At 45.9% G+C, this 15308-nt stretch overlaps 1 protein-coding gene across 4 annotated transcripts in view; it reads right to left on the reverse strand.

Moving 5' to 3' along the window:
- The window catches only part of SLC24A3 (solute carrier family 24 member 3), a 502594-nt gene that overhangs the window by 437816 nt on the left and 49470 nt on the right, over positions 1 to 15308 (reverse strand). For all 4 annotated transcript variants that reach the window (XM_030915170.1, XM_030915172.1, XM_030915171.1 and 1 more), the window contains exon 2: positions 1343 to 1471. In XM_030915170.1, coding sequence (XP_030771030.1) covers positions 1343 to 1471 — 129 coding nt within the window. The remainder of the gene's footprint in view (positions 1 to 1342; positions 1472 to 15308) is intronic.

The raw sequence follows: 15308 nt of genomic DNA on the forward strand, positions 1-15308 counted from the left end.
CATTTTCATTTCTAGCTCACGTAGCTGCCCTTGTGCTGCTTCACTTTCAAGTGAAAAATGTTCCTTGTGAGCATGGGACAACAGCCACAGTAACTTTTGGATTCCCCAGCTTGAGGAACACAGACTATGCAGGATTTTTTTGGTGGTGGAGATGGAACAGATAACCTATTTTGAATTATTTTCAGCTTTGCTTGAAAGCTGATTGTTAAGAGTCTAAGTATGGCGGGAAGGGCACTTCCACCCATCTTCCCAACAGATCACAGACCTGCAATTCTCTGACATGTCTTCTGTACTCAACAACCTGTAGTTCTTTGGGCTGCAGCGGAGATTGTTTATATCCTTCCATGCTGACACTAAAGATGAGACAGGCCTTTGGATGGAAGATCAGCATGTCACTGAGCTCCTGGGCCCTGGACAGTGGCACACATGAAGTCAATCCCCACCAGGTAAGGACAGAAAGCCCCAGAGGGCCTCGAGGTCCAAGTCAAAGTGGCAAAACATGGCTACAGATCTACTCCATCCCACCGCCTGTTTTGGTACAACCTGTGAGCTAAGAATGATTTTTAAATTGATAAAGCATTATAAAAAATTTGTTTAAGAATACACTACAGATGCAATACGTGGCCTGCAAAGCCTACAGTGTTTACCATCTGGCCCTTTCCAGAACAAGTTTACCAACTCCGGTCTAAACTTTCAGGGACCTCATTCATCCAGAGGGGTGCCTGTCATATCCCTGAGGCTTGGTGGGCTGGGTTCTCACAGCTCCTCGTTCCCTTTGATCTGCTTTGTGTTTGTTTTCTTTTTCAGTTCAGTAACCTCAGAGACAAAATGCTTCATATATCTTTCCAGGGAATGATGCAATAGATATCAAATCTAACAAACAATAAATGAAAATCCACCTCTTCCAAGAAGTTCAACATCGTGGGTGAGGATCTGGCCCGATCCCGGTGTCTCTACTGTGATAGGACAAGGTTCCTGATGAAGAACCAGCCAGAAAGGACCCAAGCGACTAAAGCAAAGGTAACCACAAAACATCCTCACCCATCCTGCTCCTGCCTTAGTCTCTCACTTGGCAGCACCAGTCTCCACATCCGACCTCAGTACCACATCAGGTGTGTCACTGTCTCTGACTCAGCCCCAGCTCCAGTAGAAAACGAACACAGAGGTCAAAACACACCTTAATAGTCCCTCAGGTTGTCACCTGAAAGTTTCTTAGGCTCCCGTCCTAAACATCCTTAGAAGCTCTCTGGATTAATATTCTAAGAAAACACACAGCAGCTGCCTCTTCCTTAGCCACAAGAGAAAATGACAGCTGCTGCCCGTGAGCAGCCAGCACTGTTACCTGGTTCGGTGCAGTTCTTGCCGTTCCGGAGTCCAGCATCTTCGGAAGTCAGAGTGTCGTTCACCTGCATCAGCTTCCTCCCCATCATCCACTTTCTGTCTTCCCCTATGAGGTCCATGAGGTCAAGCTCTGGGGAGACAAAGACAATAACCACAAGTCATTCACAGCTGGGTTTCAGCTTCTGCTGACTCTGCGTGCCTGGTGCCCCAACCAGCCATCACTTGCTCAACCCTGCCTGCACTCCCGGCCACCCTGCCTCTAGCTGCCTGATGGCTTCCTCGCCGCACCAGTGGGATGACTTTGAGGTGTGTGTTCTAAACTGGATTCTAGGTTCTTCCCAGTGGGATCAAGCTCCAGTTGTCTACTGTGTAACTCTCTTGATAAAGCACACTTGATCAACTGCTCCCCCTTCCCTGTCTCAATTCCCTGCTCCCAGTGACATCCTGAGAAATGTTTAACAACCAACTCTCGAAGGGGAAGAAAAGCCCTGTTTTGTAGCCACTGGCCAATTTCTGTGGTGTCAATATTCCCACTGTAGCCAATGCCTAGCTACCCACATGACATCATTGAAAATGGGGTTCAGAAGAGATGGACACAATCAGCTCCACTGAGTCAATAACAGCTGGCTCCAGCCTATCGAGATCTAGCCCTTGCCAGTATCTCCTGAAACCAGCCCCCAAATGAACCACCCACCATTGAACATACTTCAGAATCTGCTTCTGGGGGTTATCAAGCGAAGACATAATTTGCCATTCCCAGAGCATAGATTCATGAGTGCCACACAGCATGTTTCCAATGAACAAGAGATGAAGGCATGAACTAGGAAACAGTAGGTTGGGAGAGCAGGTAACAGGGCTCAGGGCTGCAATGACTGTGGGGGTGGAGGTGCCAGAAGAAAGAACACAGGCTAAAGAGCACACTGAAGCGGCCAGTGCAGTACATTCTGTTTGGGGCACGCTGAGTTTGAAGAGTCTGCAGAGCACGGAAAGGGAGGTATGCCACCCGTGCAAATGTGAGTGGAGGAACCTCAGGGTGAAAAGCAGAGCCACAGCAAACCTCAGGGAAATCATCAGCAACAGGGAAGGGTGAGAGGCACATGTATGGATGGGGTCTCCCGGTGGAGAAGAGGGGGCACTGGGGAGAAGGAATGGAAGAACACAATATCCTTCAGAGAGGAGACAGAGCAAAAGGATTCAGGAAGGGATCATGAATGGAAGGAAAAGAGCAAGGAAAGCAGGTGTCGTGGAAGGTAAGCAGAAAGAGAATTTCAGGACGGAAGGAATAGCCAACAGCCTTGAACTCCATGGACAGATCAGGTAAGATGAAGGCAGAAGCATGACAGGTGGTACCTGGCATCATGGGGCCCTGGAGAGACACAGAGAGCAAGCCAAGCTGCCAAAGTAGCTCTTTCCAGGGGCTTGGCACTGAAGAAGGGACCTGAGGCAATGCTGCCTCTTGAGTGTCCAAAGTTGCCGCGGGCAGGAAATGGATCGAAACACAAGACGTGGGCCTAACCCACGGGCCCAGTGGCCTTCACAGAAGGCCAGATGGTGCACCCAACCCCACCAACACAGTGGCTGAAGTGGTCACTGAAGAGCTGGAGGGCATCCTGCCCTCTCCTCTACTTCCACAGCGATTCCGTTTCCCAAATGATTTCTCCTTTGTTACTGAATTCAAACCTCACAACCCTGCTCAAGAAAGAAAGAGAGAGTGTGGACATTGCCTCTTCAGCACCTGCTCACTGCTGGCTCAGGGTAGGTGCTCAGTAGGTATGCGTTGAAATAATTATTCCCACTTTATAGGTGGAGAAAGTGAGACTCATGGAAGTGACTGGAAATCACAATGCCTGTGGGCACCTCACCTAAGCTAACATGATGCACATAATATCAGTAGCTCATGAACTGAGGTCTTCCTCAAACACAGACCCTGCTTCCACACGTAAGTTTAGCAAGATATCAAATTACAGTTTATGCATACCATCCAGGAGAGACCCCAGGTTTTTTTCCCCCCAAAATGGAGGAAAAATGTGGAGTCTAATGAAAAGAAACAATAATTTCAGACTCTTGAAATACAAAATTCTACATGGTGGCCACATGTATCAGCTTAGCCCAAATTATGAGGACAAAATCGAAGATAATTCAAGGTTGAAGCAAGGCATTTGTGGAGTCTGGATAACCTGAATGGTGGATTCTCATGATTAAGAATAGTGATGAATAGAGGCAAAAACATCTCAAAGCCTCATGAAGAAACGATAAGGTTAGTAGCCTTAAACTCCCATATTATCACAAACAATCTGAAAGTGTGGAGAAGGGCATCCCCTCTGTCTCAGGCTGGGTTTCCCTAGAAGCAGTCCCTGAGAGAAGGATTTGAGAGCAGGTGGTTTGTACAGGAAGTGATCCCAAGAAGAATCAGTAGAAGAGCAGAGTAGGACAGGAAACGCTAATAGTAGGTGCATTTTAAGTCAGTTGCCAATATGAATAACTAGAAACTGACCTCTCTGGAAAGCTCTGGGGACCAGTGTAGACATGCATCTCGGACACCTAAGAGGTGAGGAAGCTTGGGTATTCATCCAGCTACTCCTGGTCTAACACTGGTTGAAGCTGATGAAAGAGGACATAATCCCCCAGCATTTCCAATCTGCCACATGGAGGTCCAAGGTGATGCCCAGAAGAAGGCCTTGGGCAATGAGAGGCAGGTGCTAGAAGCTGCACTGTGCCAGCTGGCACTGAAGAGGTCAGAACCGAGTAATATACGTTGAGCACCACGACATCTGCCCATCTACACAGTACCTAAAGAGAGAGTCATGCTGTGGCCAGCAGCGTGGCTATTCCACTGTTCTTATAATCTGGGTCAAGGAGACATGCTTTGTGGTACTGTAATCTTAATGTCCAGGAAGACCCCAAAGATTTAAAAAGAAGCAGGAGTATCCCTTCCAATGACTTCCAAGTTCCTTCATATGCCAAGTTTCCATGGTTCCGTAACTCTGAGAGAAAAGCTGATACCAATTAAGAGATGTAAAAATAAAGCCAGCTATTGTAGCAGAAAATTAGAGGATTTTTAAACATAATGATTCAATATCTTCAGGAATTAGACTCTTAAGGCAGCACCTCTGGATTCCAAAATGTGCAAACTTTTATCTCAATAAAAATGTATTTGACCACTGAGGGCTGACATAATAACACAGAGACCAGAGTCTGAGAAAAAAATGATGAAGCAATGCATTGCATCCGTTTCCTTCCCACAGAGAACCAAGTTTGACAATATTACAGCACAGTTCATCCGTCCTCGCAAAACTCCTGCTGAGCTAGGAAGAGGCAGTCGGTTCTGGGGTCACTTTACCTTTAGAGTACATAAGTCAGAGGATAAGCGATTTGCTAAGATCAGAGTCAATCCATGGCTACATCAACTATCATTTCGTAGTTAGCATGGCTTCTATTCACTGAATGTCCGTGATGTGCAGAAACCTTTCCATTCTTCACCATGTTTCATCTTCATGGACGAAAGCCCTACATGGAAATACTAGTTCCTTTTTGTAAATAAGGAAATGGATGGACAGAGAGGTTAAATATCTTGCCCAAGGTCACACAGTGAGGAAGTAGCAGAAAGAGGATTTGAACCCAGGCCTAGTGAGCTCAAAGGACAAATTCTTGGTAGATCCTGGGACAGGATGAAATCCATCCTGTTTTCATTATACAGCTATAGTAAAGTAGCTCAATAATGCAGCCTGTACCTTATAATAGGTTAGCAATGAAGAGGTAAATAAGTCTCACTGGACTTATTTCAAAGATGGTTGTTTCCCTAGAAGTTACAGTCATGCACCGCAAAATGACACTTCTGTCAGTGTTGGAAGGCATATATGATAGTGGGCAACTTTTTTTTTTTTTTTTTTTGGTCTGGCTCTGTTGCCCAGGCTGGAGTGCAATGGTGCACTGCAGCCTCAAACTCTGAGGCTCACATGATCCTCCTGCCTCAGCCTCCTCAGTATCTAGGACTACAGGTGCATGCCACCACATTCGGCTAATTTTATTATTTTTTGTAGAGACAGAGTCCCCTATGTTGCCCAGGCTGGTCTCAAACTCCTGGCCTCAAGTGATCCTCCCACCTTGACCTCCCAAAGTGCTGGGATTATACACATGAGCCACCACAGTCAGCCCCATAAGATTTTAACACCGTATTTTTCCTGTCCCTTTGCTGTATTTAGATATGTTTAAATATACAAATACCACTGTGTTACAATTGCCACAGTATTCAGTACAGTCAGTCAAGTGCTGTACAGGTTTGCAGCCTAGGAGCAATAGGCTATATCATCCAGGTTTATGTAAATACACTCTATGGTGTTGGTACAAGAACAAAATCACCTAACAATGCATTTCTCAGAACATATCCCCACTGTTAAGGGACATGTGATTGAATTAGGAACAGCAGTGAGGCAGGAGCCTCCCCCATGAAAGGTTCACAAACGAAGGACTGAGACACTTCTAAAGTCCCACTGGATGCAACTCACTCTGCTCAGTGTGATTTCCTAGAGACCAGGCTGGTCGCACACATTATGACATGGAGGGCTATCTTCTTGCACTTAGGGAGGAGGGGCACAGGGTGGGCAGCTGGGAAGGCTTGGAGGGTGGGAAGGTGAAGGGGATACGGAGAGGCGCCCACACTGGCTGTCCTCCCTGCTCTCCCCTCGCTCACCTCCCCAGCTTCCTTGGACTTCTCTGCTACAGCAAAGAGGCCGCTCTGCAAAGCTACACTTGAGCAATGTCAACAAAAACACTTGGCCCCTGTCCATGGCATTCTTGGCTCCTCATCTGCCAGGCCCTGGAAGTTGCATGTTGGCCTAATTAGTCAGGGGAGGGGCAGGGGATGAAGAGGGGAGGCAGCAGGCTCACATGTCACATGTCACAAGTGGAGGCAGCCTGCAGGACTGCAGGCTCTGAGAAGAGGGGACAGGAGTGGGCTGTCGGGATAGCATGGGATGCTGGCTGGAAGGGGAGGAAATCAAGCTCTCAACTCAAGAAGCAAGCGCATGCACTAAGGAAGGACACAAAGTGAGGCTGGACGCCAAGTTTCCATTACAGAGCTATGTGCTCACCCTTTTGTGCTCTCTTCCCTCCCCTTCCCCTACCTCCCTCCTCCCCACAACTGGGGCTTAGAGAGCCCAAGGATTTCTGACACCAAGAATGGATCTCCCTGCGTGCCCCCTGACAAACAGCCTTGACTCGCAGCCTTCACCCTAACACTGTCTCTTATGTGAACCTTGTCCCATAGGGCTTGCAACCTTCCAAACACCAGCCCCAGGCCTGGTGGAGAGGTAGGGCTGCCTGCTCTCTGATGGGAGAATTAACTCCTTCAGACACCTTGGCAGCAGCAGATGAGGAAGTTTGCTGCGTCACCAGCAATATTATCTTTTATGCCCCTCATTATGTGCCAAGCACCCTTCCTGTACCATCTCACTCCATCCTCTTGCAGGAATGCTGATGGGGATAAGCAGCCAAGCCAGAACCCTAGGCCACAGCTGACTGCAAAGCTCAGGTATGTGTTTCTCACCTGTCCCAGAGCTCCAGGAGCCCAGGGAAGTGGTCTTAGGGGCATAGCAGCTCCTTTGGAGGGGAGGTATTAACTCTCCCCTCCCTGTAAACTGGAATACTGCTTTTCTTTTTGGAAACTGGGATGCAGAGAACCATCCAGCTGAAACACTCAGACAGCCATGGCAACAGCTTCCCATTTGCAGATGAAGAAACTGAGTCTTGTAAAGCCGCATACAACACTGGAGAAAGAATGTCTAGAACACTCAGTTAACGGCACAAGAAACCGCCAAGGGCAGCAGCACTAACTCAGGCTCTCTATGCTGGTTTGGTGCTCTTCACTAAGGCTATAAATACCCCACCCTACAGTTTACACAGCTGCCTCCACTCTGTACACCCCAGGTCTTCACCCCGGGGTTGGAGGTCAGGTTTGCATAAGCCCGCAGCAAGCGGACGCCTTCTGCAGACTCAAGTGAGCAGCACTGCTCTCCAAATGACCCCTTTCCTGCCCCTCCCCCTAAAGTCTCAGAAGGATGAGCCTGGTGTCCTCACCCTCTGTGGGTGAAGAGGGGAGCAGTAGAGGCCCTGGCTTCGTACAGGTGGATTTTTCTCATGGGTTTTCCAGCTGAAGCAAGAACTTCCCTGTGCTTTTGTTCATGGTCCTTGGAAAGGAGCACCAATTGTGGAGAGGTTGCAGTCCTCCAAACGAAGCTCTCCTAACCCAGCAGGACAGGAGGAAGCTGGAGGCTAAAAGGACCATACATTCATTCCCCTCAATGGCCTCAAAGCTTCCAGAAAGTCAGAGAAGGGAAGATCCAGAGAAGGTGTCTGGGAGAAGATCTCCAAGCCATGGGAGGTGATAGGTTCTGTTTAAATTCTCTTCCATGAACTGTTTCCACAGCCTGTCCAATGGGCAGGAGGATGCTGAGAACACCCCCTTGGGCTGGGTTGAGGTCTCCCACTAATGTCCCCAACTCAGCGACGGCAATCACAGGCATCAACTCTTACCTGGATGTAAATTTCTTGCCAGTGTCAAGGCGCTACACCTCCACTCCAAGAGGAAACTCAGGTTGAAAGTTGAGCCTTTTCAGTCCCTCCAATAGGACAGGCTTCCCTTTAACCCAGAGGAGAAGAGGGAAGAAGGCAACCCTAGTCACCTGCCCACTTGAGGCAGGGCACTTCGTGCCTAAGGTCAGGGCACCAGCATGGTCAGGTTCTGGTGAGGGTCCTCTTCTGAATTGCATACTGATGTATTCTTGTATCCTTACATGGCAGAAAAAGAGCTACAGAGCTCACTAGGGTCCCTTTAGCAAGGGTACTAATCCCATTCTTGGGATGTGGTGGATGTATTCTGGTCTTATGAACTAATTACTTCTCAATTGGGAGTTAGGATTTCGATATATGAATTTGACACCAACATTCCATACTTTGTAACAAAAAAACCCATATTGGACATTATATATGTGTGAGCGTGGGAGAGAGATAGAGTTAGAGGGGAAGGGGGAGAAAAAGGGGTGGAAGAAGAGGGACATGATCATGCAATCTTTTTATACCATGCATGTGTCCATTGACTGTCTTTTGGCAAAGAAGTTTTTAAAACTGTTGAACTTAGAGATGAATTATGCATTTCTCTCTCATAAAAAGACAAGTGCTATAAATATGCTAACCTTTTCTGGGAAGACATGGTCACCAGCTAACTAAGTGTGCACCTAGCAGATATTTTCAGAAAACACACTGCCCCTCATGTCTACCTTTGCTCCACATCCCTCAAGGTGACTTTTAACAACCAGTGAAAGAGTAGAAGCTTTCCTAAAGAAATCTGCTCTATGGACAGAGCATTTTGAAAACAAATATCAAAACTTTGTATGTCTTCATATGATAAATTATATCAAGAAAACGATAAAAATCAGTACATTCTAAAAACATGTATATGTTCCACTTAAAAATTTGGAATCAAAATTATATAACTTGATTTTAAAATTCCAAAACAAAGAGTTTCAATGACTTTTATCAGAAATTTGAAATTAAAATTCAACGACTTTTATTTAAAAAATGGATTTTTATAAATCCTTTTATTAGAAATACGTAAATGCAACACCTTCTGAAAAGTTGCAATTAAACTACTGAAGTCAGAAAAGATGGGAAGATATTAACAACAGTCTGGGTAATTGGTGAATGAAATTGAAAATTTAGTATCTTGATTTAGTAGTTACAGCCCATAATGCTTTTCTTCCATTTGGATCTATATATCTTGGGGAATTATCTATTACAAGTAGGACAGCCATTAAACTTCAAAATTAAAATAAACTGAACCTTAAATTAAAATAAGCAGACCTTCTGTTAGCTGTATCTCAAAGTGTGGAACTAATATTTTCAAAAATGGTTAAGTATATTCTATCATGTTTTCTCAATAAGATACTACTCATAAAGATAACAACATTAACATCATCATAGTTTAGAAAACTCCACGTTTTGTTCTGTTAAAATATAAGTAATATATTTTAAATGGTTTATTTCATCGTTATTTTATTCCTATTACATTTATTTTTCATTGTATTCAAAAATCTGGGGCAGATCCAGGTTTTATGGAATCTGAAGTTTATGTAATATTGAGACCACTCTGGCCGGGCGCGGTGGCTCAAGCCTGTAATCCCAGCACTTTGGGAGGCCGAGACGGGCGGATCACGAGGTCAGGAGATCGAGACCATCCTGGCTAACACAGTGAAACCCCGTCTCTACTAAAAACTACAAAAAACTAGCCGGGCGAGGTGGCAGGCGCCTGTAGTCCCAGCTACTCGGGAGGCTGAGGCAGGAGAATGGCGTAAACCCGGGAGGCGGAGCTTTCAGTGAGCTGAGATCCGGCCACTGTACTCCAGCCTGGGCGACAGAGCGAGACTCCGTCTCAAAAAAAAAAAAAAAAAAAAAAAAAAAAAAAAAAAAAAAAGAGACCACTCTTTTAAATATAAAATTTTATGAATACAATGATAGGTATAAGGCTTAAAAATAATATCTCATTATGCATATATATACATAATATATATTACAGTATTTCTTAAACATAATTTCTAAAAAAATATATACTTTCCTAAGGATCACAGTTTTAGATGACATAGTTCATTCCAGCTGTGCATATGCCTTGCCTCGGGCTCTGTTGATATACTCTGAACACTTGTATTTTTCACACATCTAATATACTTGCCCCTGCAAACCTGCCCGATGTGTTTCTTCAGTTCTCTTTAAAATTCACTTTTTTGTTTCCAATTGAGTACAACTTGACAACTCTACATCACTTGGCTCCTCAAAATCACTGCCATTTCCATCCTTTGTGATTGGATAAACAGTCCAATTTATTCGTGAGTATGAGTATAAAATTGTCTACTGCTTTCTCTCAGGCTGTCTTGTCTCTGCCATTATAGAACAGGGCAGGAAACTAGTCTTTCCTTAATTCTGGGCTTTTCTTAATTCATGCCTAGAGTATAAATATCACCAGTGAGTCAGGCAGAGGGAAGAGAAATGCAGTGATTTCTTCTCTACAATCCTGACTGGAACACCTTTCTTCAAAGATACCAAGTATCAGGACTCTCTAGGAGGCGAGGAGAAGAAGGAGGAGCTACCATGTGAACAGTGAGAAAGCACATTTCATCTGCACACAGAGTAATAAGAAATGTGTCTCCAAACAATTATTACATTGCAGTTATCCAAGTATGATTTTTATTTCCCCCATTAGACTATAAGCTTCCTGATAACATCATTTTTTTTTTCTTATCGGCCCCAGTACTTGCACAGAGAGATTCAATAAAGCTCCACTGGGAAATTTAAAGTGTTAACTACACTGCAAGTTTGGTGCCGGCACTTCCGCCTCCCAGCATCCCTTCTCCCTTAGTTAGAACCAACCTCAGATTTTCATTTTAGGAGAGACTCCTCCCTTCTGCCAAGCATACCTGTTCTAGGAGGAAGCTCCACCCACCCATTGCACCACCAGCAAAGATGCTGCCTGAACTAAAGGCCCAAGTCCAATATCCTGTAGGCCATAATGATTGGTTCTGAGAGGTGCCTGTAACTGAACCAGGCCAATCAAAGCAGAGCCCCCAGAAAGAGACTCACCCACTCTGTCCCAGTGACCTTGAACCTGGAAGTAGGAGAACCTGCAGGCTGAGAGTCTGCAGATAGCACATAAAGGTGAGTACACCCAGACCAAAGGGCAGAGATAGGCAAGGTCCTGATGTCATCACATTTCAGCCCCTGATACCTGAAGCCAGACTAATCATAAACTTTTCGATTCCATGTTGCAATGTATTCCCTTTTTAGCCTGAGCCAGATTGGGTTGGCTTTTTTCTAAGAGCAACTGAGAAGCTCATAGCTGATACATGCTTCTACTTTTTTAAAAAATCCCATCCCATGTAAAGTCTGATGAAATCCCAGACAGAACCCCAGTAACGTCTTCCCCAGCCCTTCCTGGCTTCATCCTGTGTTCATCATAGTGCACTGCTGAGCAGAGAGCTATTTCTTTTCTTTGCACGAATGTCCCTCGCCATGCCATGAACACAGAGCCTTTCAAGTGGTTTCTATGAATCAGAGTAATAAAGCTCTAAGAGCCCTGGGGAAATTGTGAATTAAGATGGCTATGGGACAAAAAAGGTTCAAGTACAAGCTACAAGGGGAGAAGGCTGGCCACTGATGGTGGAGCAAGATAGTTGACACCCAGCCTCCCAAAATACCTGGCTAGCCTGGGCCAACTGACAGCACAGGTTGACTCAGCCACACAAACAAAAGCCTCAAATGTCATTGTAGTAGTGCAGTAATGCTTTACGTTGTAACATAGTGTTTGCAACCTTGAAAGGTGTCCTGGTTTGGGTTTTCCAAAAGCCAAGTCTGAGACAAAGACTTGGGTGCAAGTCGTTTATTCTGGAGAGAATCCCAGGAAACAGTGAAAGAAAGTGGAAAGCAAGACAAGGAAAGGGGAAAATGTATTACAGAGGTTGCTGCCACTCGTAACAAGAGCAGGATCCCTCTGGAAGCTCAGACACACATTCGGAATGCTTCCCCAAATTGTCCACGTGAAGAATGAGGCTGTGGCTTCCATTCCTCACTAGATGAGGCTTGCTCCAAGAGAACAAACTCCCCAGAGTGCAGGCTGCATTTTTTTTTTTTTTTTAAGGTGGAGTCTCGCTCTGTCACCCAGGCTGGAGTCAGTGGCATGATCTCAGCTCACTGCAACCTCTGCCTCCCGGGTTCAAGCAATTCTCCTGCCTCAGCCTCTTGAGTAGCTGGGACTACAGGTGCATGCCACCACACCTAACTAATTTTTCTTTTGTGTTTTAGTAGAGACAGGTTTTCACCATGTTGCCCAGGCTGGTCACGAACTCCTGAGCTCAGGCAATCCACCCGCCTCGGCTTCCCAAAGTGCTGGGCAGACTGCACTTTTGAGTGAGTCAGGCTGGCTCCCACCTCTCAGGAAGACCCTGAGCCAGGAAGCAGGGAGACACATAGCCTATGCTTGGGGCAATGCTGTATTGCAACGGGAGTCTAAGCTCACACTGAACTGCCCATGGCACCTGAGGCTGGCACCAGAGGAGAGCCGAGGGGCTGCCTTGAGGGACACCAAGTGATACCAGCCCTGAAGGTAACCTTGACCTCATCTTGGAAACAATGTCTCTTAAAACAAGTGGGAAGATGTGTTTGGTCTAGAGCCATAGAAGTAAGAATTTTTTTGGGGGGGGGTCTTGCTTTGTCACTCAGGCTGGAGTGTAGTGGTGGAAATTAGCTAGCTGGAACTACAGACATGCACCACCACACTAAGTTTTTTTTTTTTTTTAAGAGACGGAATTTCACGATGTTGCCCAGGCTAGTCTTGAACTCCTGTCTTAACCTCCCAAGTCGCTGGGATTAACCACCACCCCTGGCCCATAGATTTTCTGCTAATGTTTCTCTCTTCTCCTTTCACCATTGGAACTTGACACCAGAACTAAAATATCCTCTCAGTGCCTCACAGTGAGAAAGACAGAACTGAGGGGAGGACAGGCAGTGAAGCTTTCATTTAAACACAAAGCCACTTTATTCTTCTCACTTTTTCCTATTCTTTGGCCCATTGCTTGCAACTTTCCAAGTTGGAAACTGAAACCAGCAATAGGAGAATAGCAAGGTTGAATGGAAAGAAAGACAGATCCATGCTCTCTCAGTTTCAGCCTAGAGTCTGAGATCCACTGATAGGTAAGGGAAGGCAGGGAAAGGAGAGAGGATGTGGCTCAGTCAGACCAGGATAAGCTGATGCAAGCAGAACTTTCCTGGCCACCACCTGCTCCTGAGAAACAAGGAGGCTTGCTTTGCATATTTCAGCCAGAGAGCAATGCCTCTCTCACTCTCATCCCTAGTGAACCCCTATATTTCTAATTGACTAGGCATTTGCCTAAATAATTAGGCTTTGTTTATTTTTCAGACTCCTGACAAGGAGCACTGGTAAACCTAAGTGCAGGCTTCCAATAACTTTCCCCCTTGAAAACAAGCAATATTCAGCATGTAGGTTTGGCTGTGTGCCCCTAGCTGAGGGCTCCTGTCCCACTCTCCACAGTTTGCTCCTTGCATAGCTTTCTGTGTCCTTCTCTCCAGCCCATATTCTCTCTCCAAAGCCACATGAGACTGTTGCCTTCTCAATGCTGTGAGCTACCCTGCTCATCACAGCCACTACCAGCCAAGGTCAGCATGTCCTCTGATGGGAAGCCAGAAAGAAAATCCTTTTCCATTGTTTCTAAAAGTGAAGGAAACAGTAACAAAGATGGGGGGATCAACAGAAGAACACACACACAAAGTGTGGGGTGGGTGATGGAGCGAGGGATTCTAGGAACAAAGGAGCGTGTCCGTCTCTTCTGGAATCCCATATGGTCACTCCATGGCAGAAGGATGAGGGGGTGGTGAAAGGGCAAATGGCTCAGGGCAAATATTGTGACTATAAAGACTATAAAGACACACACAGCTTTGTCAGTGCCCAGTACACAATCTCACAAAGGGTAGACATCTCTGAAGTTAGAGCTGTATTACATTCAGAAATAATTGTAGTAGCAAGAGCAGTAGTTATTGTAAAGTGAGTGAGATTAGTAAATGTCCCCATCATAGATACCACAGACATTGTACTTTTCTCAAGATCCCTTCCGCCAGTCCCCACTGAGTAGCAGCAGAAAGTTATGGAGAAAGGGGAGAAGGGGTGGCCTGACTTTACCTTCGTTCCAGGGATGGGCCATCATCATTGTAGCATAATTGGGGGTATTAGCATACGGCATCTCCCTGGCCAAAGGGACTGGTTCAGGAAGAGGTAAGTGGCCAATGAGATGGTAGGGGAGGTTTGCTGGTGGCTTCTGAGAATAAAGGCCTCTCACTCTTCAGAGGGAGCTACTGATGTCCTATTTCTCCTTCTCTTTCTGTGTATAGAGGCAATGCTTGCAACTGCTGCAGTCATTTTGCCACCACGGAGGAAGCTGCTTTGGGAATGATGCTAACATAAGGAAGGGAGGGAAGGAGAAAACAACACTGGGTCCTTCACATCACTGTCCCATTGATCCTACCTGCCTTGACACCCACACTCCCTGCAGAAACAGCTGCTGATAAATCTCCCAATGCATCAAGCATTTTGCATTGTTTTTTATTTTTGACAGCATGAAGCCTCATGACTTATATGTCAGATTAAGCCTTTTGTTAAGAAGATATAATCACTGTCATGAGAAACACCAGACTTTGGTTGAAATTACTGCTCTGCAACTTTCTGACCCATGTGGCCTCATGAATGCATAAACTTCTTCCTGGAAGCAGGCTCTAGGAGTGGACTATTCCATAGACGAGCCTGCTTGGACACAAAGATTTTTATGAAGGTCAATGAGGCAGGGCACAATGCCTCACGCCTGTAATCCCAGCACTCTGGGAGGCTGAGGTGGAAGGATCACTTGAGGCCAGGAGTTCAAGACCAGCCTGGACAATACAGCAAAACACCATCTTTACAAAAAATAATAATAAAAAAATAGCTGGACATGGTGATGCACACCAGCTACTCAGGAGGCTGAAGGGGAAGGCCACTTGAGCCCAGGAGTTCAAAGCTACAGTGAGCCGTGATCACGTCACACCACTGCACTCTAGCCTGGATGAGAGTGACACCTTGTCTTTAAAAGTGAAGTAAAACATAAAACTGGGACAATGAATGCTCACCACAAAGTCCCCGTCCTCCTTCTCAGGGGTCCACTGTCCATCACATCACATCATGTCTCCATCAGGGCAGCCTGTCAGCCAGGTCTAGTGCCCCTCAGCTCTAAACTGCAGTAGAGACAGAGGACAGACCAGAATGAGGAGTCTCTGGAATAAATTCCCATCTTTCCAAGGGGATTCCTTGCCTCAGAGGTTCAGTGAAGCCAGGAAAGGCACTGTGAATGGTGGTGTCTGGTTTGCAAGGCAGCTTGAAGCAA

This window comes from Rhinopithecus roxellana, chromosome 13, assembly GCF_007565055.1.
Source record: "Rhinopithecus roxellana isolate Shanxi Qingling chromosome 13, ASM756505v1, whole genome shotgun sequence".
In the NCBI taxonomy this organism is placed as follows: Eukaryota; Metazoa; Chordata; class Mammalia; order Primates; family Cercopithecidae; genus Rhinopithecus; species Rhinopithecus roxellana.